The sequence below is a fragment of the Electrophorus electricus genome, chromosome 4, assembly GCF_013358815.1.
Source record: "Electrophorus electricus isolate fEleEle1 chromosome 4, fEleEle1.pri, whole genome shotgun sequence".
Taxonomy (NCBI): domain Eukaryota; kingdom Metazoa; phylum Chordata; class Actinopteri; order Gymnotiformes; family Gymnotidae; genus Electrophorus; species Electrophorus electricus.
Genome location: NC_049538.1, coordinates 11,687,642 through 11,712,037, shown reverse-complemented (window position 1 = coordinate 11,712,037; position 24,396 = coordinate 11,687,642). Strand labels below are relative to the sequence as shown.

The 24,396-nt window shown below is 41.3% G+C and overlaps 2 protein-coding genes across 2 annotated transcripts; both read right to left on the bottom strand.

Annotated features, from left to right (window-relative positions):
• Positions 1-1,198: 1,198 nt before the first annotated feature.
• LOC113589736 (extracellular calcium-sensing receptor-like) lies at positions 1,199-5,366 on the bottom strand. Its single transcript, XM_035525415.1, has 6 exons — positions 5,176-5,366; positions 4,666-4,966; positions 3,677-4,450; positions 3,208-3,432; positions 2,946-3,069; positions 1,199-2,174 (listed from the first exon to the last, which is right to left on the bottom strand). Exons 1-6 carry the CDS (start codon positions 5,364-5,366, stop codon positions 1,261-1,263), a joined length of 2,529 nt encoding a protein of 842 aa, XP_035381308.1. The 3' UTR covers positions 1,199-1,260.
• A 5,853-nt stretch (positions 5,367-11,219) lies between these two features.
• On the bottom strand, positions 11,220-20,598 carry LOC113589740 (extracellular calcium-sensing receptor-like). The gene is made up of 6 exons (XM_027029529.2): positions 20,474-20,598; positions 19,971-20,271; positions 18,972-19,754; positions 18,538-18,762; positions 12,792-12,915; positions 11,220-12,212 (listed from the first exon to the last, which is right to left on the bottom strand). Exons 1-6 carry the CDS (start codon positions 20,593-20,595, stop codon positions 11,299-11,301), a joined length of 2,469 nt encoding a protein of 822 aa, XP_026885330.2. The 5' UTR covers positions 20,596-20,598; the 3' UTR covers positions 11,220-11,298.
• Positions 20,599-24,396: the final 3,798 nt, after the last annotated feature.

Here is a 24,396-nt window from a genome sequence, read left to right as displayed (position 1 = left end):
CTATGCTGTCTGAATGTAAAATTCCTCATCCGTGACTTGAATTCTGCACTAATATTAGTGTTGACCTGTTATTCTGTTTCAGGGCTTTTGCATATTCTTTTGATTTTAGATTTTTGGACTGCCTCTGACATACCTGGCTATCATGTATTATTATTCTGTGACTTATATTCCTGCCTCTGACCTTAGACTGTCACCCTTTGTGACTTCTGCTTTTGTGTTCTCATAAAATCTGTCTGCAGAAGCAGCAGTCTCTCTTCCCTTCCTGTTAAATATGTGGCACTGGTATCTCTCCATCAAAGAGCACTATAAGCTTGGCACATCTACAGGAAGAAACTGTTTTTGTGGAGGACAATGGCACACACTGAAAAACCCATTGTTTACTCATGTTACTCATTTAATAAACAATAAAATAATCATAAATGATCAGATAAAATCAGATCCGGGAATGTTACATAAAACAACTCATTAAATTAGAATGTACGCATGCACTTTACACATTCAAATATCAAATAATAGGTATCAACAAAAAACACATTTTATTTTCAGAAAGAGAGAGAGATGCAAATCATGTTAATTGAGATAGGAATGTATAATATAAAGAGAGAAACTATTTTCAGTTTTGCAAAGATGTAAAAATACTTAAGGACAAGATATTGTCACTAATGTGCTTTGTGTGAAAGTTGATTATGTTGCCAAGAATTTATTTTCTGATATATAAACATAAAAGGCAGTACAGTCTAAAGATTTATTTACAGGTAGAAAATGTAATTTCAGGTTGTTGTGGACAACAGCAGAAACTGACAAACCCAGTGCTTACTCCTATGTGCTACTCATTTAATAAACAATACAAGAATAAAAAATGATCAGATAATCATAACATCAGGTCCAGGATTTTTACTGAAAACATCTAATTAAATTATACAAATTCTAATATTGCACACTAAGTACCAACAAAAAACACACACTTTTAATTTTCTTAAAAAGAGAGATGCACATCATAATCTGAATAGACATAGAAATGTAAAATAATATAACAAGAGCAAATATTATAAGTTTTAGAAAGTAAAATACTTAAATACAACATATTGATACTAACTTCTTGTGAAAGCTCAATATGTTGCCAAGAATTTACTTGACAACATATAAACATAAATATGTTTATGTTTAAAGGATTATTGTTGAGTCTAATAAATAAACCTAAATATAACCTGTAAAATGTATATAAGGTGATGAACCTTTTTATACTCTCTCTTTTACATCTCAAAGAGCTTTAGTTGGAATTTTACACATAAGATATTTCTTGGTATTCTGCTCTGGTCTAAACACAATTATAAAACACTTGGGAGCAAAAATGCAAATAATCAAACCAAAGCTTGAGGCCAGAATAGCAAATATCTCCACAGCTACAGTGAATTTTCCAGGAGAGCTGACATAAGCTGGAATAAAGGTTATCCAAACTGCACAGAATATGAGCATGCTGAATGTGATGAATTTTGCTTCATTAAAGTTATCAGGCAACTTCCGAGCTAGAAAAGCCAAAACAAAACACAAGATGGCCTCAAATCCTATATAACCCAGCACAGCCCAGAAACCTATGGAAGAACCTAAGTCACATTCAAGAATTATCTTTTGCTTGTAGAGCTTTAGATTTTTGAAAGGAAAAGGAGGGGACATTTTTAACCAAAGCACACAAATAATGACCTGTATGAGAGTGAAAACAAGAACACTCAGTCTCTGCTGTGGAGGCCCAAACCATTTCATGACATTATTGCCTGGAAGTGTAGCCCTGAAGGCCATTAACACCACTACTGTTTTCCCCAGAACACAGGAGATGCAGAGGACAAAGGTGATTCCGAACGCTGTGTGACGCAGCATACAGGACCACTCAGAGGGCCGACCAATGAAAGTAAGTGAACAGAGGAAACACAGAGTCAGAGAGAAGAGCAGCAGAAAACTCAGCTCTGAATTGTTGGCTCTAACGATGGGAGATGCCCTGTGTTTGAAGAAGACTGCAATCACACAAATGGTCATGAAGACCCCAATGATGGAGAACACTGTCAGAATGATGGCTAGAGTGTCATCCCAGGACAGGAACTCAACAGGCTTGGGGAGGCAGCTGTCTTGTTTGGTACTGGGCCAGAACTCAGGGGGACAATGCAGACAATCCAAAGAGTCTAAAAGACCAGAAATGCAAATTCAGAATGCTTTCAAAGAGAAAAGTCTAAAACAAGGTCGCTTGTTATTTCATATATAGAGCACATTACAGAAGGAAACAATGTCTACCACAAGTTTTGTAGTCACACTCTGATTTCACTATGCAGTGCTGACTACAGAAAATTTTTCAATTTTTTGTGTCTTGCCTTCTCTTAATGTTTGCTGTTCATACAATCCCCTTGACAATTGTTCTTGACAATTCTGTGCTTGCCTTATTCATGAGGGGACCAGAATTAGTTTTCTGATGTCTGTGCCAAATACTAAATTGTATTAAAAACCATTTTGAGACCAAAAAAAGCCATATCAGATCCCAATAACTAGAAAAATCTATTAATGTCTTACATTAAAGAGAACATTAGTACCTCATGGGAATCATGAAACCATGATCATGATTCAGATTTGTGCAATATTACTTATTGACACAGACTATTATATGAAAAAAAAAACAATACAGCTAAAACAAAATTTACCTCAAATGAAATGAAAGTTTTCATGTAGCATGATTTTTTTTAATTTGCAACTTTTCTAGGTAACTTAGGTGGATGCTATACTGTGCTGGGAAGGTCTGCTGCATTACAGGAGATACTGAAATTCTTTAGTTACTAGCATTAAATAAAAGCAGAATGGAGTCCAAGGATGTATTCAGCCATGTAAAGAGTGCAAAGAAATATCTAGTACAAGTAATAAAGGTGGAAAAGCTTAATGCTGCATTATGCTCTATGATACACAACCTGTCTTGTTACTGATCTCTCCCTCTGCACATGGTACACAGTCATAGCAGCAGACAGGCCTTCCCTTCTGCACAGCCTTCCTGGTGCCTGGAGGACAGCTCTCACTGCACACAGACACTGGCACCTGGGAAAGGCATTAGAGAACATCACAAATACAGACATTAGAGAACAACACAAATACAAATATTTTAGTATGCAAGAACCTTTATTCTTTAATGACCATGTACTATAACATTTCAGTACAGGGTGTGTTATACTGTACCTCTGTCTGTCCTCCCAACCAACTGATAGCACTGCTCATTCTGAACTCCTGTCCTCTTGGCTTCGATGAGTCATAGTAGCCCACTGGCACAAAATCTAAAGCACCATTTTCCTTAAACTGCCAGTTTATGAGCTCATAAACAGCCACCGGATCTCCATTTGAATCAAAGGTGAGCTGATAACCATTTTTTGTGGTGAAGTTCACTCTCTTGAGCTGGTCATATATCTGCAGAGGTAAATAGAACTTCATAAATAATTAAATTCCTCTTTACAGGCTCACATACACCTAGAGCCCATTTTGGAATACACAATCAAACATATTTCAGTACATTTGAAGAATTTCAAGAATATTTATAATAATATTAGTTCCATACAATTGGTAACAAATATTGTTGGTGATTTCGATAATTAGTGAAGCTAGAAACTTTAACTTCTAAAGTAATATGTTTTTAAATGAAATAATTTTATACCTGCCATGGTGTGAATTTAATGGTCTTGTCACATAGCACGTTATTACAAATTGCAGCGTGGATAGCATGAGCTATTGCATATGTAGCTTTGTAGACCAAATTAGTGATGCGCAACTGAGACGTGTCTGTGTATGGGTTCTGTAGCGTACGGATGTCCTCACTGCCGTCACAATTCTGTACGCCCATCCGCCCTTTTAGAGTACAACTGAAGGCGCTCTCCCAAAATTCCGTTAATAGGGGCGATTTCAAGGCTCGTTCTGGAGAGAGATCTAGAAGAAACTCACGTAGACCCGGAATAACTGATCTGGGGTTCCCAAAACCTATTGCGCCAGCACACATGTTAAACCGCAGAAATTCTGGATGTGTGATCCACGCCTCGCTGCCTATCCACTGAAGCGGAGGTAATGGTTGTCGTGCCAATTCCTCCAAAAGAAACCTCATGTCGCTTGATGCAAGAAACGCTACTATTACTCGGGCCGTTGATCTGCGGATGACATTTGCCACTCTCTCCAGTTTTCTGTGCGGTTGTGTCCTGTAATAGGCCTCGGAGTATTCCACACAGATCCCCTCCTCCTGCGCAACCTTTAGGAACGCTGCCATTCCGTAGTTTCCGTAGTCCGTGTCGCTACGCACTGCCCCAATCCATGTCCAGCCGAAATACTTCATCATTCTCGCCAGCGCAGCCGCTTGGTGTTGGTCACTAGGTATAGTTCTATAGAAGGCAGGAAACTGACGTTTATCGCTCAAACAAGCGCAGGTTGCAGAATGGCTCACCTGTAATTCAGAGTGTTGGAAAATAGCAAAAAACGATACTTGAGTATCCTGATTTTGTTATAACGCTGCACATATAAAACATTTCTCTACAAGTTAAATTTAATTATTGGTCCGCGGCATAATTTCTAAACCAATATTACGCAACTATTTATTTATTTTGAAATTGCAAGATTTTTTTTAAAAACGATGTGATGTAGCCTACTAATTATGTTTACCTCTGGAATTCCAAAAAGCCCGAGTGTGCTGGCCATGGCAATTGATGGGGTGGAATTAGATTCTCCTATGAATGCAGATACAGCGGCAGCTGCAGGTTTTAAACAGGCTTCGGTGTCGCTGAAAATGGGGTCCAGTCCATTTGCAAACTGAAATGCAACTTTGACTGACATCGGTACTGCAGAGCATGAGTCATATATGTGGTAGCCCAACGTGATGCCCGGCAGGAGATCTGTGCTGTTGTTGATCTCGTGGATGATGAATTCCAATGCCCGGGCGAAGCGCAGCTGCCTGAATTCCATGCTGTTTGGAAACACAGTAAAACAGACAAAATCTTGAAAGGGTCTTGCAAAATAACATCTTATTTTGTGTTTACAATAAATAGTACATGACTGTAAAAACTGGTAGCCTAACAATTTCATTTCTCATTTCTATTTGTGATTGTAAATAAATGATATGCTCTCTGTGCTGTCTCATGCTGTCTATGATCCACTCCACCCTCACACACAGACCTCCCAGCACAATGTGGCTGTGGTGGCATCGTGGTGTAGGTGTTCTGCTCTGATGTCATATAGGAATGAATAGAGAAAATCCCTCCAATTACAAAATCTCCATTCATTGACAAAATAGGCATCTGTGGCTCAGTCCACAGCCTGCAGCCGACTGTGCTTGCTTGACATCCTGCAGGGCTGAACACAGTCATCCACAGCACTGATATAAATCGCACCAGATTTAAATTGTTCTGCATAGTGTTCTTGGTGCCTCCCAGCACTCTGAAGGTCTGGATGGCTTCTTTACACTGGTTTAAATATCCACGTTGCAATGATGTCCTGTCAGTAAATGTGGGTGTGAACTGAACAGAGAATGTGTAATTCCTAATGATACCCATTATTTTTTTTATTTTGCTTTAAAAAATTATTTGGTTGTTTAAATCACAGTAATGCATACGATCAAGAAAAACCTATAACACTTTTAAATTCAATTATTTCGTTTCTTCCTCATCATCTCGTTATTTACCTTCCCTTGTGAAGCTGTCAGAAGCTTCAATTTAGTTTCACAAGGCAAGGCCGCCCTCTTCACGCTCTTCATTTACTTTATATACCAGCAACATCTGTATGGCATGAGGAGCGATAGATGACGTAATCAATCAATCAATCAATCATTAAATCAATCAATATAAATCATACCATCAATTTAAATCAATCAATATTAAAAATACAATCCCCTGATAATATTTTAATTATTTCTAAGTGCCCTGCCCTTTTAGGTCAGTCAATTTCACTGCAAACTCAAACAAACAAAAAAAAAGGTACAAACTGTGACTGTGGCGGCAGAGAGGAAGCGAGAGGCGAAGTTCCATTTTCACGTTCTTTATTACTCATACTCTTTCTACGTGGCGTCACCGAGTCTAGTGGATGGGTCGGAGCAGAGTAGCTTCTCTGCAGTAAGCTCGTGTCGTTCAGCTACCAATGTGCAGCCCCTTCCTTCTGAACCTGTGGGTGTACAAATACAGGTGCAGGTTAATGAGGTGCAGGTGTCTTCTGTCAGGTAATTGTGATCGAGGAAAGCGGGTGACATGGTCCTGGTCCTGCCGGGGCGTGTCTCCCCCTTTTGGGCACCGGTCTACCGTGACAGAACCCCCCCCAAAGGCCCCGACCGGCCCCCGGCCCGTGGCCAGCCCCGTGAAGAAGATCGACCACCTGGATTGCCTGGCGTTTAGTCTCTTGGTCCAGAGGTATTCCAAGTTCTTGTGGTCGGTGTATACCGTGAACGGGTGTCTTCCTCCCTCAAGCCAGTGTCTCCACTCCTCGAAGGCTAGCTTCATCGCCAGGAGCTCACGGTCCCCAACCCCGTAGTTCCTTTCTGCTGAGCTCAGCTTTCGAGAGAAGTAAGCGATGGGCCGCAGGTCGCCTCTTCCTCCCCTGTGTTGCGAAAGCACTGCGCCCACTCCTATGTTGGAGGCCTCCACATCTAGCACGAAAGGTCTCTCAGGGTCTGGTTGTTGCAAGACGGGAGCTGTCGCAAAGGCGTTCTTGAGCTCCTCAAAGGCCTTGTCGACCTCCTGAGTCCATCTGATCTTTCTCACAGGTCCCCCGGAGCTGATCTGTGAGAGGCTTTGCCAGTGAACTGAAGGATCTAATGAACCTCCTGTAAAAGTTGACGAAGCCCAGAAAGCATTGCAGTGCCTTGCGTGTAAGCGGCCTTGGTCACGCCTTCACTGCCTCCACCTTGCCCAGTTGCATACCCACACACCCTTGTTGAATGGCGTACCCTATGAAGTCAACCTCATTGCGATGGAACTCGCACTTCTCCACCTTACAATATAGGTGGTTCTTTAATAGGTTCTGTAGCATGGCCTGCACATGTTAGTTCTGGGAGGGGGAGTAGATCAGAATGTCGTTGATGTATGCAACGACGGATCTTCCTAAAAACTCCCTTAGAACCTCGTTAATGTAGTCCTGGAAAACCGACGGGACCGTTGCCAGACTGGCTGGCAGAACTAAATACTCATAGCGGCCCATGGAGGTGCTGAAGGCTGTTTTCCATTCATCTCCCTCCTTGATCTGGATTAGGTTGTATGTGTTTCATAAATCTAGTTTTGTGAAATACCAGGTCCCTCTCAGTTGTTTTAGTGTGGCTGGCACCAGGGGGAGGGGATACGGGTACTGCACCAGCAGCTTGTTGAGTCCTCGGTAGTCCACACAAGGTCTCAGGCCCCGTCTCTCTTCTTCATGAAGAAGACTCCTGCTGATGCTGGAGAGGTCGAGGGTTGGGCATACCCTTGTTGCAGCGCCTCTTTGATGTATTGTTCCATGGCCTGCTCCTCATCCTGAGAGAGGGGGTAGATGCTGCACAGAGGTGGCACCGCTCCCTCCTTGAGTGTTATGGGGCAGTCCCAGTCTCGATGCGGCAGAAGCCACATGGCTTTGCTGGGATGAAAACCTGCTCCACGTCCTGGTACTCCAAAGGAATAGGCACCAGTTTGTCAGCATCCAGGCTTTCTATTGAGGTAGCATGGAGGGGTGTAGCCTTGCTGGAGAAGCACCTCCGATGGCAGGATGGTGACCACTGCAGGATCTGGTTCTTTGCCCACAGCATCTGTGGATTGTGTGCATGCAGCCACGGCAAGCCTAGGGTGAGGGAGTGGGAAAGACTGGGCAGCAGGAAGAAACTGATGCGTTCTGTATGCCCTACCCGGGTGACAAGGAGAACCTGGGGAGTCACATGGGAGATGTATCCTGGGCCCACCGGACCCCCGTCTAGAGCCTGTACGTTCAGCGAGGAGGGCAGAGGAATGGCCTTGATGCCCAGCTTCCATGCAAAGCCCCAGTCCATGACATTCCCTGCAGCTCCTGAATCTACTAGGGCATAAGCTGATAGTACACAGCCTTTGTACGAGACCCTAACCGGTATTTTAAACAGGGGACGAGAGGGGGCACTACTCATCCTGTCGGCGCCTTCTCTTCCCCGCTGCACTCCGGCCACGTCCAACTGCATGGGCTCCTCAGGCGTGTTGGTTGGCCGGGCGGGCCCAGCCCCGTTCCGTTGTGTAGCCTCCCGTTGCACACACCGCCTTTCTTGCAGGAGGAGGTCGAACGTTATGGCAAGGTGAACAACTTCATTTAGGGTATTCCCCTCCTGTTTACAGGCTAGCTCCGCCTGTAGATCAGGCCACAGCCCTTTCACGAACACGTGGATCTGTGCGGGTTCGTTCCAGTGTGTTCCCACCACTAAGGTCCGGAATTCCATGGCATAGTCGGCCACGGATCTCAATCCCTGCCTCGAGCGCAACAGTGATTGCCCGCAAAGCCTTCCCTGACAGGGATGGCGAAATACCGCGCGCAGTTCTGTGATAAATCCCACATAGTTGTGCATAAGCGGGGAGTTATATGTGACTAGAGCTGCGCCCCATACACGCACTTTTCCCGTGAGCCTCGAGATGACAAACGAGACTTTCTTTTGGTCGGACAGCCGGGGCTGGTATCCAAGGAACAGCTCACTTTGCACAATAAAACCTTCGCAGGCTTCAGGGTCCCCTTTGTATGCCTCGGGGGAGGCAAACAACCCTTTAACCGTTTCGTGCACTGGCGGGTTGACAGGGGAGCTCGCTCTTTGCTCAGTACTCACAGACATTTGGGTGACGTGCTGGCCGAGCGTCTGCACCATGGAGCGGATCTCCCCAATCTCCTGTCTCTGCTGATCCAACACCGCCATCTGGACAGCCAACAGATGAACCCATTCAGGGCTGCTCGCTTCGCTTCCAGGTGGTTGCACATTTGGTGACAGGGGCAGCAGAGAGGAAGCGAGAGGCGAAGTTCCATTTTCACTTTCTTTATTATTCATACTCTTTCTACGTTACGTCACTGAGTCTAGTGGATGGGTCGGAGCGGAGTAGCTTCTCTGCAGTAAGCTTGTGTCGTTCAGCTACTAATGTGTAGCCTCTACCTTCCGAACCTGTGAGTGTACAAATACAGGTGCAGCTTAATGAGGTGTAGGTGTCTCCTGTCAGAAGACAGATGATTGTGATCGAGGAAAACATGTGACATGGTCCTGGTCCTGCAGGGGTGTGTCTCCCCCTTTTGGGTACCGGTCTACCATGACACAAATATACAATTAAATATTACAATTTGAAACACAGGAAATATAAATGAGCTTATATTTTATTAACCCTACTTCACTTAATATAATGCAAAACATTCCTCAGTTTTAAAGGTAAAACACACCCGCAAGAGTGGTTGACCCCAATGATTAAATCTAAAAAGGACTGTCCTGGTATTCCAGGTGTCCAAGAATAACCCTGAATAGCCTTGACACAGCATCACACATGACCTGTCACTCGCCCCTGGCCACTCACCAATGCAGCACTGCATCATCAAAGTATTTACTCCAATCAGGCTATTACCAGTCCATTTTGCATACTTGTCAATCCTTTCAGTCATCAAACACCACAACTTGGATCAATTCATGCTGTGTCTGTACTGTGTTTGTGCTGTTCACCCACAATATCCAAACGTTCCACCCTGCCTCCTTACATAATCTCATTTACCCTCAGTGCAATCATTACAAGCATGTTTATTTGATAGTAAGTGCTGAGAGGATAACATGTTGCCTAGTGGTATTAGTAATACATCAATTAGGCTTGTAAAACATTTTTTTCTCCACTTTTGTACATTTATGTCACACTTTTATGTTTTATGTTTTACATTTATGTTTTAAACTTTTAAATTGCTTTATCCCACCAACTTCCCAATCATCCCAGTCTAAGACATTGAGGTTGATACTTTTGGAGTTTTCAAGCCAGATTAATCAAACTTAAAATAAAGTCTCAGCTGTTAACCAAAATATTAAATCTTATTTCATTGCTCCTTCTTCTTAGACAGTGATAGTTCTGATACAACAATCAAACTGTCTAAATGGTCAACTGCTGCGCTAAAGTGCAAAACTACACTTTATATGGATGACACTTATCTATTCCTTAAATTTCACTCCATTTTCTTTCAGAAAATTTATTTTAATATTCCAATTATTTTCAAGATAACTAGCCATTAAATGAGGCAAACAGACCCAGTTGAACCAGATGAAGCAGAGAAATAATCAAATTGTGCTAGGTGTTCACTCTTTACAACCAGGGTTGGGAACAAACTAAATTTAATTCTATTGAAATATATGATTGAGATATATATATATATATATATATATATATATATATATATATATATATATATATATATATATATATATATATATTTACTATGTAATATACATTAAATATTAAACTTCATTATATTGTTGTGACCATGTGACCAAACACCTCCAGTATTGTCATGGCTCACAACAGTTACCTCTTACCTGCTCTATTTAAGAACTGAGTCTATGCTTTCCCAATGTCTATCCCTCATCCCTCACCTGTTATTCTGTTTCAGGGCTTCTGCATATGGTTTTGACTTTCGATTTTTGGACTGCCTCTGACATACCTGTGTTTACCAGGTGTTATTATTTTGCCACAAATATTCCTGCCTCTGACTTTGGATTGACACCTTTTGTGATTTGTGCTCTTGTGCTCTCAGGTGCAACCAGTCTCTCGTCCCTTCATGGTAAATATGTGGCACTGGCATTTCTCCCTCAAAGATCACTATAAGATTGGCAGATCATTTCAGGTTTTGGGGGAGGACAATGACAGAGACTGAAAGACCCATTGTTTACCAATCATTTAATCATTTAATAAACAATAAAATAATCATAAATTATCTGATAAATTCAGGTCCAGGATTGTTACAGAAAAGATCTACTTAAATTCTACACATTCTTATATTAGTCAAGACTAGGCAACACACACATTTTCTTTTCTTAAAGAGAGATACATATCATAATCTGAATAAATACAGAAATGTATAATATAAAAAGATCTAATATTTAAAGTTTTAGAAAATAATTAAATACAACATATTATCACTAATGTGCTTCTTGTGAAAGTTCATTATGTTGCCAAAAATGTAGTTTACAACATATAATCATAATAAAAAAAAAAAAAATCAGTTTAAAGGCTTATTGCTGAGGCTAAAAAATAAACCTAAACATAACCTGTAAAGTTTATATATGGTGATGAACCTTTTTATTGTTTTTCTGTCAGAGTCTCAAAGGGCCTTAGAGGGCATTTTACCCATAAGGTGTTTCTTAGTATTCTGCTCGGGCCTAAACACTATTATGAAACATTTGGGAGCAAAAATACAAATAATCAAACCGAAGCTTGAGGCCAGAATAGCAAATATCTCAACAGCCACAGTGAATTTTCCAGGAGAGCTGACATAAGCTGGAATAAAGGTGATCCAAACTACACAGAATATGAGCATGCTGAATGTGATGAATTTAGCTTCATTAAAGTTATCAGGCAGCTTCCGTGCTAAAAAAGCCAAAATGAAACATAAAAGAGCCAGAAATCCTATATAACTCAGCACAGCCCAGAAACCTATGGCTGAACCTATGCTACATTCCAAGATGATTTTTTCCTTGTAGTGCTTTAAATTTTTAAAGGGGAAAGGAGGTGATATTTTTAACCAAATGACACAAATTAGGATCTGTACAAGAGTAAAGGAAAGAACACTGAGTCTCTGCTGTGGAGGCCCAAACCATTTCATGACATTACTTCCTGGAAGTGTAGCCCTGAAGGCCATTAACACCACTATTGTTTTCCCCAGAACACAGGAGATGCAGAGGACAAAGGTGATCCCAAACGCTGTGTGACGCAGCATACAGGACCACTCAGAGGGCCGACCAATAAAAGTAAGTGAACAGAGGAAACACAGAGTCAGAGAGAAGAGCAGCAGGAAGCTCAGCTCTGAGTTGTTGGCCCGGACTATAGGAGATGCCCTGTTTCTGTAGAAGATGGAAGCTACACATACAGCCACAAAGGTTCCAGCAACAGAGAACACTGTCAGGATAATGCCCAAAGTGTCATCCCAGGACAGGAATTCAACAGGCTTGGGGAGGCAGCTGTCTTGTTTGCCATTGGGCCAGAATTCAGGAAGGCAGTGCACACAGTCCAGAGAATCTAAGGGATTAAAATGGAAAGTAAGAATCCTAAAACAGAAATAACACTATGATTAAACCTGACATTGTAAATAGCATAACTGTAGCACAGGGGAGTCATAAATCTACATTATAGTTCCCTCCAGTAAACTTCTTTAAACTTCATTATCCATTCGGGGAAGCTATTTTTTGCTTTGCTGTACCTTCTCTATCTTAAAATGAATTTTTCCTTTTGACTTGCTCCTTACAACCAGCTTTCTATAAATTTGTTACTATGCCTGTTACAAAAAAAAAAAAAAAAATCAAAACTGAAATGAATGTCCTTAAGAGGAGCAATCAACTGTGTTAAGATTCTCTTTTCAGGTCATTTGTTGACATCAGCAACAAAGGATGTTACACACTTTTGTATACCATGTTAAGGTGGTCTGTTGAATTATAGGGTTTGGACAGCTCCTGTAGATAATAAAGATTAAATAAATCCAGAATTGGTCTGTCTCCTGCCATGTAATCACAATTAACAAATATATTATGTAGAATGCAAAAGGGCAAATGATAAGGGTTGTAAAATCTTAATTCATCATACTGTACAGTGATAGGCAACCTGTCATATTACTGATCTCTCCTTCAGCACATGATATACAGTCAAAGCAGCAGACAGGCCTTCCCTTCTGTACTGCCTTCCTGGTGCCTGGAGAACAGCTCTCACTGCATACAGATACTATCACCTAAGAAAGAGATTATATGAACAAATGCAAATCTATTATAAGATCATCTAGTTCGGGTATATATCACAGATTATTGGAAGAACATTCTTATGGGCCACTATACAAGATGCTATATCCTGTATATTAGCCCTTTCCTGATAGCACCTAGGAAAGAAATTAGAGAAAGACACAAATGCATTCCTTCATGGTATGTATCAAACTCCAGTAGGTGAAGTCACTGTTTGATAGAGGTAGTTAGAGAGCTGTAATGTTGGTTAGTTCTATAATAATGTATCCATTTGGGGTGTCAGTCAGAATACTGGAGAGTTATGATGCCATTCAACACTCTTATGGAACTTCTAACACAGCATATTTGAACACAGCAAATTTGATGCGGGGACACTTATGGCCCCAGCTCTTCTAATTCCACCATCCCACATTCAGTCCACTCCAGTTTAATACAATGCCGGTTTGGATAGTCGTCTGGCATTCTGGTCTTGATTTCCATCTGCGGCACTCAAAACAGGTTCGCTGGTGCCTTTTCACAGCACAAACACTCATTGTAATCTTGGAAGAACATCTGTTTTGCTGGGTGATTGGAATCCATTACAATAGGGTGCACAATGCCAAAATCAGAATCAAAATTCTCAGCCTGCTTAAACCAGCCTCATACTTGCCTGAGCTCACTAACTTTGTCATACTCTGGGGATAGGCTAGTAATCACATACTGGATGGCACTGGTTTACCAGCCTTGAGAAGCTTGTAGTTATCCACAAAACTCTCCATCTGGACCTTTCTCATCACCAGTAGCGCTGCCTCCCAGTATGAGTCAGCTGTAGGACTACCTTGTTGAAGCACCACCCCATGACACTCCTGTGTGGCTGCCTCTATTTAATCTTTCCAACTATGCATGATGGTTCACCTTAGCAGTATCTTCATGCTCTGAAGCTTTCCAAGGGACATGTGAGGGCCAATCCGAAGGTGGGTGTAGAAAGAAATCTGGTCCCTGAGTCCATCTATTAGGAACTGTTAGATCCTTCAGGCACTTGCCTTGAGTGAGATAATTGGCCAGATTCCTTGCTGAGTCTATGTAACGCTATGCCCTCTGGTCAGTCAGTTCTTGAATCTCTGCTACCCTAGTTCACACAAATACCTTAACGTGACCTTAATGTACCTTAATGTGATTCTTGTATGGGTAAGGTAAGTCCACTATTCAAAAGCTTCATCAGCTGCAGAGCAGTCAGGGTAGCACAAAGCTCCAGTTTCAGTGTTGCTTCTGTGGGGCTACACATGACCTGGCCAATAGAAAGGCAAGGTGTATGTTCTTTCACCTATCTTCTGACTGGAGGTATGCCATGTGTGGATGCATGTAGCACCTAGTCAAGGCCCACAGGGCAGGTACTGAAGCACATCTTCTCCAAATTTTCAGGCTTGCAGATGACCTTTGAATCTTGAGGTTATCCCAGTCTCTGTGTCTTTCCCACAAGTGCTGGACAATCATTTTTCCTGTGTGGTGTATGGAGGGATGACACCGAGGGGGTCATTACAGCGTGCCAATACTCAGTTTATATTTCACAAGGTTGGCACATTGTAAATGAGAAGCCTAAGCTTGAAGCCTTATCTATCAGTTACACAGTGCCAGCTGAGGCTGAGGGTGGATGTACATGGATGTCTTGTCTTATGAGAGTCATATTTGTAGCTCAGATGATTTGGTGTCTGGGGCATCAGGAGCATTAGATGCCCACTGGCGAATGTCAAAACCTTCCAGTGCTAGATGTGTATGCAGTTCATCGTGCAAATGTCGCGCTTCCTGGTTTGAAGGCAAACTCTGGAGGTATTTATCCAGACAGAAACTTCTCTCCACAGAAAGTCATCTTTCTCCATTGTGACCAGGGATGAGGCATGTCTCTCAAAAGCAAAGGATACATAATAGGGGCTGTAAGTCAAGTTGAAGGACAGAACCTGCAACTCATAAGCATCTGGGGCATCATCTCTCCTCATGTTCCACCAGAAAAATCTAGGGGGGGGATGGGGGGTGTTGTCCTATGGTAGAAATGGAAACTGGTGGAATACCCCTTTAATATGTCATCTTATTGCAACAGAAAACTCCCTGAAGCAAAGAAGAACTCTCAATTCTGAGGGACTCAGGACTGGGCCAAGCAGCAAGGTTTCATTGATGTTGAGGCCCTGGTACTGAAAAGAGCAGCTGAATACAATGCAGTCCTTTCCATTGTGGGTCACCATATGGTGTGTGATGTACCAAGTTTCCCTGGTTGTCATTAAGTTTGCAGTGGGTTTTCAATGGCACCAGTAGATTTCTTTGTTTCAGCATTGTACACAACAGCCTTATCTGTTCTACACTTCTGAGGCTTGCCATCACAGCCTCCTTCTTGGCACAAAGCAGCGGTGTAACATAGCGAAGCACTTTATTTACTTCCATCCTGGTGGTTTCTGCTTCTAAATGCTTAATAGCTTCTTGCTCCTCAACTGCTTCTCAGTAAAGTATGGTAGGACATCTATTCGCCATAATCGCTTGATGTCTCTCTTCAGTTCTACCTCCATTGAGGAAAAGGACAGTAAAAGACACTATTGAGGTTGCAGCTGAGTTTCTATAAATGTAGCTGGTCCTTGCAATGCCCATTCCAACTTAGACTTAATGGTGGCTGGCACTCCAGGGGGGCCAATCTGGACAAATCTGAACAAATCTGGAAGGAGACGGCTGCACCTGTGATCATTTGCACACCCTGCCAAACTGTTGTCAGAGGTACGGATTCCATAGTACCTTCTATTCTCAGCTTGCAGGCAGCCACAGGTAGAAGTATAGTGTGCTCTGACCCGTCATCCAGGATGGCATAAGTGTAAAATGATGTGGCCTCATAGTGTAACAGAACCCTAATTATCTTGAGGGGAACGCATCTCCCATCGACAGGCCAGACCATATACAGAGATCAGTTATCAGCTAATCAAACAGAAATCTTCACTAGCTCCCTAGCAGTTGATGAAAGATAAGGAGATGTTTCCCCCGACAAATACTACATGTCTTTTCAGTTTACACTCTGCTGCTTGGTGCTCAGAGCCACAGCACCAACAACATCAGTTTCTTTGGAGTTTGGAAACTCCAGTCCGTGATCTATTCCTTACTGAAGGACTTAAAGGTTGTGCACTGACTGAGAAAGTGATCTTCTTTCTTGCAATAGGGACAAAAGGCTTTTGGTAGGGGCCTCCTGTTACCTCCTTTAGTTGCCTTTTGTGGAGGTGACTCACCAGCTGTCTCTTTTCCTGTGTGTAGTGTAGTGGCTGAATGAGCTGTGGGTCTGTGCACTGTGCCTGTTTCTGGCTCAGACTTTGCCCTTTGGAACCTGTCTGTCCCCCACTATTCTGGCACCAGGCTTCATAGTGTATGCAGTCTGAGAAGTCCAGAAGATTGCACGTTGTACTTGGCAGACCCCAGACATGCCCCCTGAACTCTGACCTCATCTCTTGTGGCAAGTTAATCAGAAGTCTCCACATGGGATTAACACATCAGTTCTGCTTCATCCTCCTGCCTTAGGATCTTTAGCAATCTCACAAGGGCTCTAATCTGTAACGAAATCACCTCTGAGTCTCTGCATCATATGTTTGGGGAATCCATTACTTGGGCAATCTTCGGGGCTAGTTTGCGTGGTTGGCTGAACCTCTCAGTCGGGGCTGCCATAATGTCTGTATAAAGGCATGGGGAGTTGAGGTACGAGGCTGTTAATAATCAAGCTTCTTCTAATTTCAGGTGATCCATTAAGATTTGATATCTGAATAGGTCAGTGGCTGCAGGAGGTTGTTCTCAGTTGTTATGCACTACGATCTTTAGTGAAAAGATCAGTTATATTCTGACGTGGACCTCAATAGGTGCTATCCATTGTGACGGACTGTCCATGAGGGAGCAATGGACCCTCAAAGGGTGACCTCTACCAGACATAGGGTGTCCGCTGACAGGTGGTCTGCAGTCGGTGAGCTAGCTGAGCTGGCTGGGAGACAACTGCAGGGGACCTGTAGGGGGTTGAAGTATGAAAATTCATTACTTGAAGCTTACTCAGCATCTTCCCTAAGAAATCCAGCATCATCTAGTCTCTGGGAGGCACCAATATTTATGTGGGTAGGAATTAGCCTCAAGACTGATCATACAACCTGACTTCAGAGCGTGATTGTCTCTAAGATGGTTGGAGGTTGATACTGGTGAGGGTCAGACATCTCTGTGGAGGTGCAGGTAATTCAGCTGTCCTCTTCGAACCTGTATATATGCTGTGTTGTTTAAGGAAGAGTCAACTGGATGACTGCTCTTTGGCCAGGGCACAAAAGGACATAATCACTGAGGTACATAGGAAAATGGATTTGCCATCTCGGTCTTCCAGGTTTGGAATAGTCACCACTACACAAGGAGTTTAGCTGCATCCAAAAACAAAAAAACAAAATCCTACTCAAAGGACAAAAATGTTCGATAGATGTGGGTAGAGAGCTGTAATGTTGGCTGGTTCTATAATACTGTCTCCCTTTGGAGTGTCGGTCAGATCAACGGAGAGTTAGGATGCCAGTCAACACTTTAACAGCACTTCCAATACTGAAAGTTCAGTCTCAGGCTTGTCCTGTACAGACTGAACATTTGAGTGTGTATATTTGTATATTTATGTATGTAGGTGTGAGTGTGTGTGTGGTCTAGAATAGAAATGGAACATGCATTCTATCAGCCATTGCTCTCATTAACAGTACTAGGCAATTGTATGCAATAATAAACATTTGCTGTTTTCAGCAGTAGCTCAGTGATTAAGGTACTTGACTTGTAATTGGAATATTGCTGGTTCAAACCCTGCCACTGCTGAATTGCCCCTGAGCAAGGCCCTTAACCCTTAATTGCTCAAGCTGTAATTGGTCATAATTGTAAGTTGTGTTGGATAGAAGTGTCAGCTAAATGCTGTAAATAAATGTACTGTTATTAGATTATTTAATTAATACTTAGGTAGCACATCACCATCCCCCCACAAAATGAATGTGTCTTTTTCACCTATGCTCAAACATATGAAATGCTAGAACAACCGCTTCTAACTCGGCACAGAAATAACACTGTTTATTACAACTGGGGATTAAATATATACTAATACTACTGGTAATATTACCATTTAGCCATGTTAAACTCACAAATTCAACAGGCTAATTCTATTGCATGCTTACATTTAACATTTATAACAACTAAAATACTGACGACAGTGAAACATCTACTGATGACTATACTAAACAGTTACTGGTCAGCTCACATTAGGATCAAACACAGACTTCACACAATGTGAACAAAGACAAACAATCCCATGCAAATGTGTTCGATTGTCCGACTAGGAACCTCTGTCACCAATCTCTGATGTTACATGTGCGGCTGATCCTTGATGATGCATGCCTTTAGGGATGGGCTTTCCAACAGACACCATACTGCAGTTTAGTTCCCCTACTCAAAAATGTCTTATTAATTCATCCCATATCCAGCAAAACATTATACATTAAATCAGTTGTGTGGAAGAAAGAAACCACTGAACAGTCAATTGTTCCTGGCCTGGCCTTTAAGAACCTTTAGAAATTATAAAAAGGCCTTTATAGAAAAGTAAACGGTGTGTTATACATTACCTCTGTCTGTCCACCCACCCAGCTGATAGCACTGCTCATTCTGAACTCCTGTCCTCTCGGTTTGGATGAGTCATAGTAGCCCACTGATACAAAGTCTAAAGCACCATCTTTCTTAAACTGCCAGTTTATGAGCTCATAGAGAGCTGCAGGATCTCCACTGGAATCAAAGTTGACCTGATAGCCATTATTTGTAGTGAAATTAACTCTCTTGAGCTGCTCGAGTATCTGTATGATAGACACAACTTCATGAAAGTTCATTGCAATGCATGAATTCCTCTGTAAATACCATGCAGATCACCTACATATAACAATTAGTTTTGGAATACACGAGATTTCTTTACATGTAACTATTTATACAATTATTATACATATTATTTTAAGTAAAAAGAAAATTGTTGATTTTGAATTATAAATTGATTTTTTTTTCCCCATACCTGCCATTGAGCGAACTTCATGTTTTTGTCGCATTTCGTCTCATTACAAATAACACCATGTATTGCATGCGCTATGGCATGTGTAGCTTTATACACCATGTTAGTGATGCGCAGCTGAGACGTGTCTGTGTATGGGTTCTTTAGCGCGCGGATGTCCTCACTGCCGTCACATTCTCGCAGGAACTCTGAACCTTTCCGCCCTTTTAGGCTACAACTGAATGAGCTCTCCCAAAATTCCGTTAATATGGGTGATTTCGCGGCTTGAGCTGGAGAGAGGTCTAAAAGAAACCCCCGAAGACCTGGGATAACTGATCGAGGGACACCAAAACCTAACGCGCCAGCACACATGTTAAACCGAAGAAACTCTGGATGTGTGATCCACGCCTCGCTGCCTATCCACTGAAGCGGAGGAGCTGCTTTTCGTGTCAGTTCCTCCAAAAGAAACCTCATTTCGGCTATGTTAACAAAAGCTACTATTACCCGGGACGTTGATCTGCGGATGACATCAGCCACTCTCTCCAGTTTACTGCGCGGTTGTGTCCTGTAGTAGGCCTCGGAGTACTCCACACAGATCCCCTCCTCCTGCGCAGCCTTTAGGAACGATGCCATTCCATAGTTTCCGTAGTCTGAGTCGCTGCGCACTGCTCCAATCCATGTCCAGCCAAAATACTTCACCATTCTCGCCAATGCGGCCGCTTGGTGGTGGTCACTAGGTACCGTCCTAAAGAAGGCAGGAAACTGACTCTTATCGCTCAGACACGCGCAGGTTGCATAGTGACTCACCTGTAATTCAGTCAGAGGATGAAAGTAAAAATAACATTTAGTTGTTTAGTATTTTGATTATTTTTTAGATTTTTATTAGTTTTAAGTTATTATATTACACATATGCAAAGTCTTACATTAGACATGTTCGGACTAAATCATTATTTATTTATTTCCGATGAACGAAATTAACATTTTTGAACTATGACACCCTCTGGAGTAGCGTGTAATATTCACCTGTGGAATTCCAAAAAGACCGAGCATTCTGGCCATGCTAATTGACGGCGTGGAAGCAGAATCTCCTACGATCGCAGGTACAGTAGCAACTGCAGATTCTGAACTGCAATTCGTGTAATTGAAAACGGGTCCCACGCCGTTGGCAAATTGAAATGCAACTTTGATTGCCATCTGCACAGCTGAGCACGAGTCGTATATCTGGTAGCCTAACGTGATACCCGGTAGGAGGTCGGTTCTGTTGTTGATCTCGCGGATTGTAAATTCCATGGCTCGGGCAAAGCGCAACTCCCTGAAGTCCATGCTGTTGGGAGAGAGTAACAAAATTGAAATTAGGAAACCTCAAACAAAAGCATAGTATCTGGTGTTTTTTTATTTTAATTTTCACGGGAAGTATCACACAACAACAGAAAAGTCCTAAAAATATTTGACCATAATTGTCATTTCTGTGTAAGTCTAACATAATATTTTGCTCTGTGCTGTCCACTACACCCTCACAGACAGACCTCCCAGTGCACTGTAGCTTTGGTGGCAGCCTGGTATAGGTGTCCTGTTCTGCATTGGTGTAGTAATGAATGGTGAAAATCCCTCCAATGATAAAATCTCCATTCATAGACAAAATAGGCATCTGAGGCTCAGCCCACAGCCTGTAGCTAACTGTGTTTCCTTCACATCCTGCAAAGCTGAACACAGTCATCCACAGCACTGATATAAATGACACCAGACTTGAAGTGATCTGCATGATGGGCTTGGTGCCTCCCAACACTCTTAAGGTCTGGATGGCTGCTTTACACTGGTTTAAATAGCCACCTTGCTGTGATGACCTGTCAGTAAATGTGGGTGTGAAGAGGTGTGGTTACGTATTCAGTGTTAATCATAACAGTCATCACTATTTGTTGTGTCTGTGTTCTACTGTATGTAGTCATCAAAGAAAACACAGAACTGAGTGGCAGGAACCAAAAACATCAACCCCATTGCATATGCACCATCAAAGCAGAAACCAATTTCATACCCAAATATGTTGATATAAATTGATATCATTTACATTCACATGCTGATTTAAAGTAACATATTGGAAATAAAATATATTGTATATGATGTTATTTTTAAGGCACAGATGCTATGCTCTTATTTAATGAATAATCATACTGATTTGACCAAATGAAATGTTTGGTTTTTTGTTTATGTACATGCTATTACCACATTAGCTTATGCACAAGAGGGGGTACAATAGTTCAAGAGTTGTACAAGAGTTGATTCTGAATGTGCTATTTGAAGGTATAGTCAGAAGAATAAAAAATGTAACTTAGCTTATTAATCAGAGATGCGCCCAAAATTTTGTTACATCTGATGAGTGGCTAAGAAAATGTATGTGAGTTAAGAAGTAGCAAATAGCCCAACAGACCATGGAAGACCCTTTATGTAGTGATGCACAGAAGAAAGCACGCAAAAAAACACTTCTTAGGACACTTACAAACATAGCTATGATAGGCACTCATCATGCTGCTCATGTGTTTTGATTGGTGATGTTTGACTGGTGTACTTCTAGGTTTCAGCATTGACCCCTATATTCTAGTTCATTGGTATGTTGGACTCTAACCAACTGTACTGTACTAGGATATATTCTATGAGTAAGTGACGAAACACTTTGGTAAGTCGTTCTGGATAAGAGTGTCTGCTAAATGCCATAAATGTAAATGTGATGTAACTGCAGACAGCATCAGCAGGACACTTTCTATAGTAAAGAGGTGATTCCAGTTACTTCAATGTAGCCAAATGCCTCAAAATGTAATGGTAAGGGTTGTATGTTCATCTTCTGTTGTTCCTAAATCCCAAATTAGCTAGTTTTTAAAGTTAAACATTTAATTAGAAAATAAAGATGCAGCCTTCAAAATTACTTGAAAAGAATAGCTGCTCTTGTTGTTTATTGCAAGTCAACATTAACAAGCATTATTGAGGCATCCTCTGGGGAATGTCTGATAATCACACAAAGAACCCAATTTTTTATAAAGGTTTCAGGAGTGACTATGTATATTCCCCATCTTCTTTTACCTACTAGTGTTTGAAATCATCACAATTATATCCAAACCATACATTAGTCAGTATTTGCAAATTGATATTCAATAACCACACCAGATGGAATTTGCTACCAGTACAGTCCAAGAGAAGACTTGTATTTTTTAAAAGATTACAACTTATATTAGGTTTTTTTTCTGTACCATCCTGTGCCTGGTGGAGAGATGATATGTCTTACATAGAAGTCTGCTGAAGTCTACCCAGAATCCTTTGCAGAAGCTTGCAGAGGCCTCTGCTCTGTACACAGATTATTTTATAAGAATACAGAATCTCTATGATCCTTTATGCTATCAATATTTCTAATTCAATGTTTAAACCCCTTTTTCCTATAAACACTATTTTTATTACCTAATTTCCTCCAGCACAAATGCCTAAAACAGCCATAATGGAGTATAAGGATCTTGGGGCTTCAACGTGATGCTTGGTTAGATCATCTCCTACTCCTTTCTGGCCTTTTTGGGATAGAACCTTCTGAATATATTTAACAAAATCTAGCTCATCATTTTCTGCATGCTTATATATTTTTTTTTCTGTGTGCCTCTGATACAAATCTGCATAGAATGGTGTTAAGCACCAGCCTTGCCTCCACTTTTGGACCACAGTTCTGCAAGTCTGCTCCCAATATTAAATTATTTAGCTGAAGTCCAAATTCAGTGCACTAAATGTTATCAAATAATCTCAATGTGACCAATCACTTTTTTCCCCCTTTTATAAAGCCATAACATGTCTGCATGTAGAAACTGCACTTCTACCATCTAGTAGTATTAGTAAGCAAGGAAAGGCAAGTTTATTTGTGCAACACTTTCATACCAAAAGGCACTTCAAAAGTGTTTTACAGAGTATAATACAATAACAACAACAACGCTTTTTACATCATGAGATTTAATACCCCAGGAAAGGCTTTAAACACACACACACACACACACACACACAAAAAGGTTAAAGAAAAAAGTGAAATAGAACATGTTATAATAAAATTAAAAATACAAAATGGTTTAAGAAAAAAAATAGTGGAATTATTTAATGATTTTAAAAGTAAAATACCTGAAGAGGCTAAAGGGCAAAATAAAAATACTGTAACGCGTGAGGGGTGGAGAGCGAACACACTTGCGAAGTGCCGACGCATTGGATGTTCTGCGCAACTGAACTAACTAGGGAAGCCATAATACAAGCGACGGATGAGATAGAATAACAAAAGTGTGATTAACAGACACAACACCGACTAGAACAAAGAATAAATAGACAAACATACGAAGAACAGGCTAACAGGGTTAGGGCGAGACCAAGTTAGACAAAACGTTGACTAAAGTACACAAAGTATACAGCAGAGAACTAAACAAGGAAAGCAACAAAGACAGCAAGGCTAAATAAACACTGGGCGCGGGGAGAAAGTACATGGTAACGAAGGGCGAGAGCAAACGGGAAAATACTAAACATGTGCGAGCGAAGATCGAAGACTATCTTCGATCTTCTAACCAAACACACAAGAACGAGGACAAACTAGATCTAACGAAACAGATATGACCAAGGGAAACCGAGAGCTAACGAAACACATATGAGCGAAGAGCTAGGAAAAACGGGATCTTACCAAAAACACATTTTACCGAGAAAAAGAATAACGGACAAACAAGAGACACAGGAACCGGATGTACACGAGAATGCAATTAGGGACAAACTCGGAACAGCCGGACACAAAGGGGAGGAGACACGGAACCATGGAGACCGATGAAAACCCGGAAGTGACTCGGTTGCTATAGAAACGGGGAAGGCTCAGGTCTGCGGTCGTGACAAATACAGTAACAGAATACATTTCTGCCAGATATAGTGCATGAGCTCAACTATAAACATGTGAGAGCAGAAATGTTTTTAACCTGCATTTCAAAACTGCTTTATTTGTGGGACAACTAAATTCGACTGGGAGATCCAGTTCCAGATCTGTGTAGTGTATAAGTTAAACACAGTAGTGTTCTGGGCCGTATCCATTCAATGATTTACAGGCTAGTACAAGTACTTCAAAATTAATTATTTAACTAACAGGACACCGATGTAGATATTGTAGAACTGGAGTTATTGGCTGTTAAAATATAAGTGCTAATCATCTTCATATGATATATTAAGTTAATAAGCACTAACATTCTGTGAACAGCAATGGCAGACTCAGAAACCAAGATCTCTTATTTAATGCTGTATTTACTTTGTTTATATGTGAATAATAATAATATCAGAAAGAACCAGATTTAGAAATTATGCATAAAACATCTAATGAATACATAGATCTTTACACTTTTTCAAATATTGAAGATTAAATAATCATTAAAAAAGGCAATAAATATCTGAGAAGAAATGTGAATGT

Coding starts and splice junctions, on each gene's coding strand:
- LOC113589740 (XM_027029529.2), bottom strand. CDS start 20,595: ATGCCTATTTTGTCTATGAATGGAGATTTTATCATTGGAGGGATTTTC. Junction 19,755..19,970: donor GTCTTTTTGGAATTCCACAG/GTGAATATTACA, acceptor ACTGAATTACAG/GTGAGTCACTATGCAACCTG. Junction 12,916..18,537: donor GGGTGGGTGGACAGACAGAG/GTAATGTATAAC, acceptor TCTCTTTCTTAG/GTGATAGTATCTGTATGCAG.
- LOC113589736 (XM_035525415.1), bottom strand. CDS start 5,366: ATGACTGTGTTCAGCCCTGCAGGATGTCAAGCAAGCACAGTCGGCTGC. Junction 4,451..4,665: donor GGCTTTTTGGAATTCCAGAG/GTAAACATAATT, acceptor TCTGAATTACAG/GTGAGCCATTCTGCAACCTG. Junction 2,175..2,945: donor AGAGATCAGTAACAAGACAG/GTTGTGTATCAT, acceptor CTGGTCTTTTAG/ACTCTTTGGATTGTCTGCAT.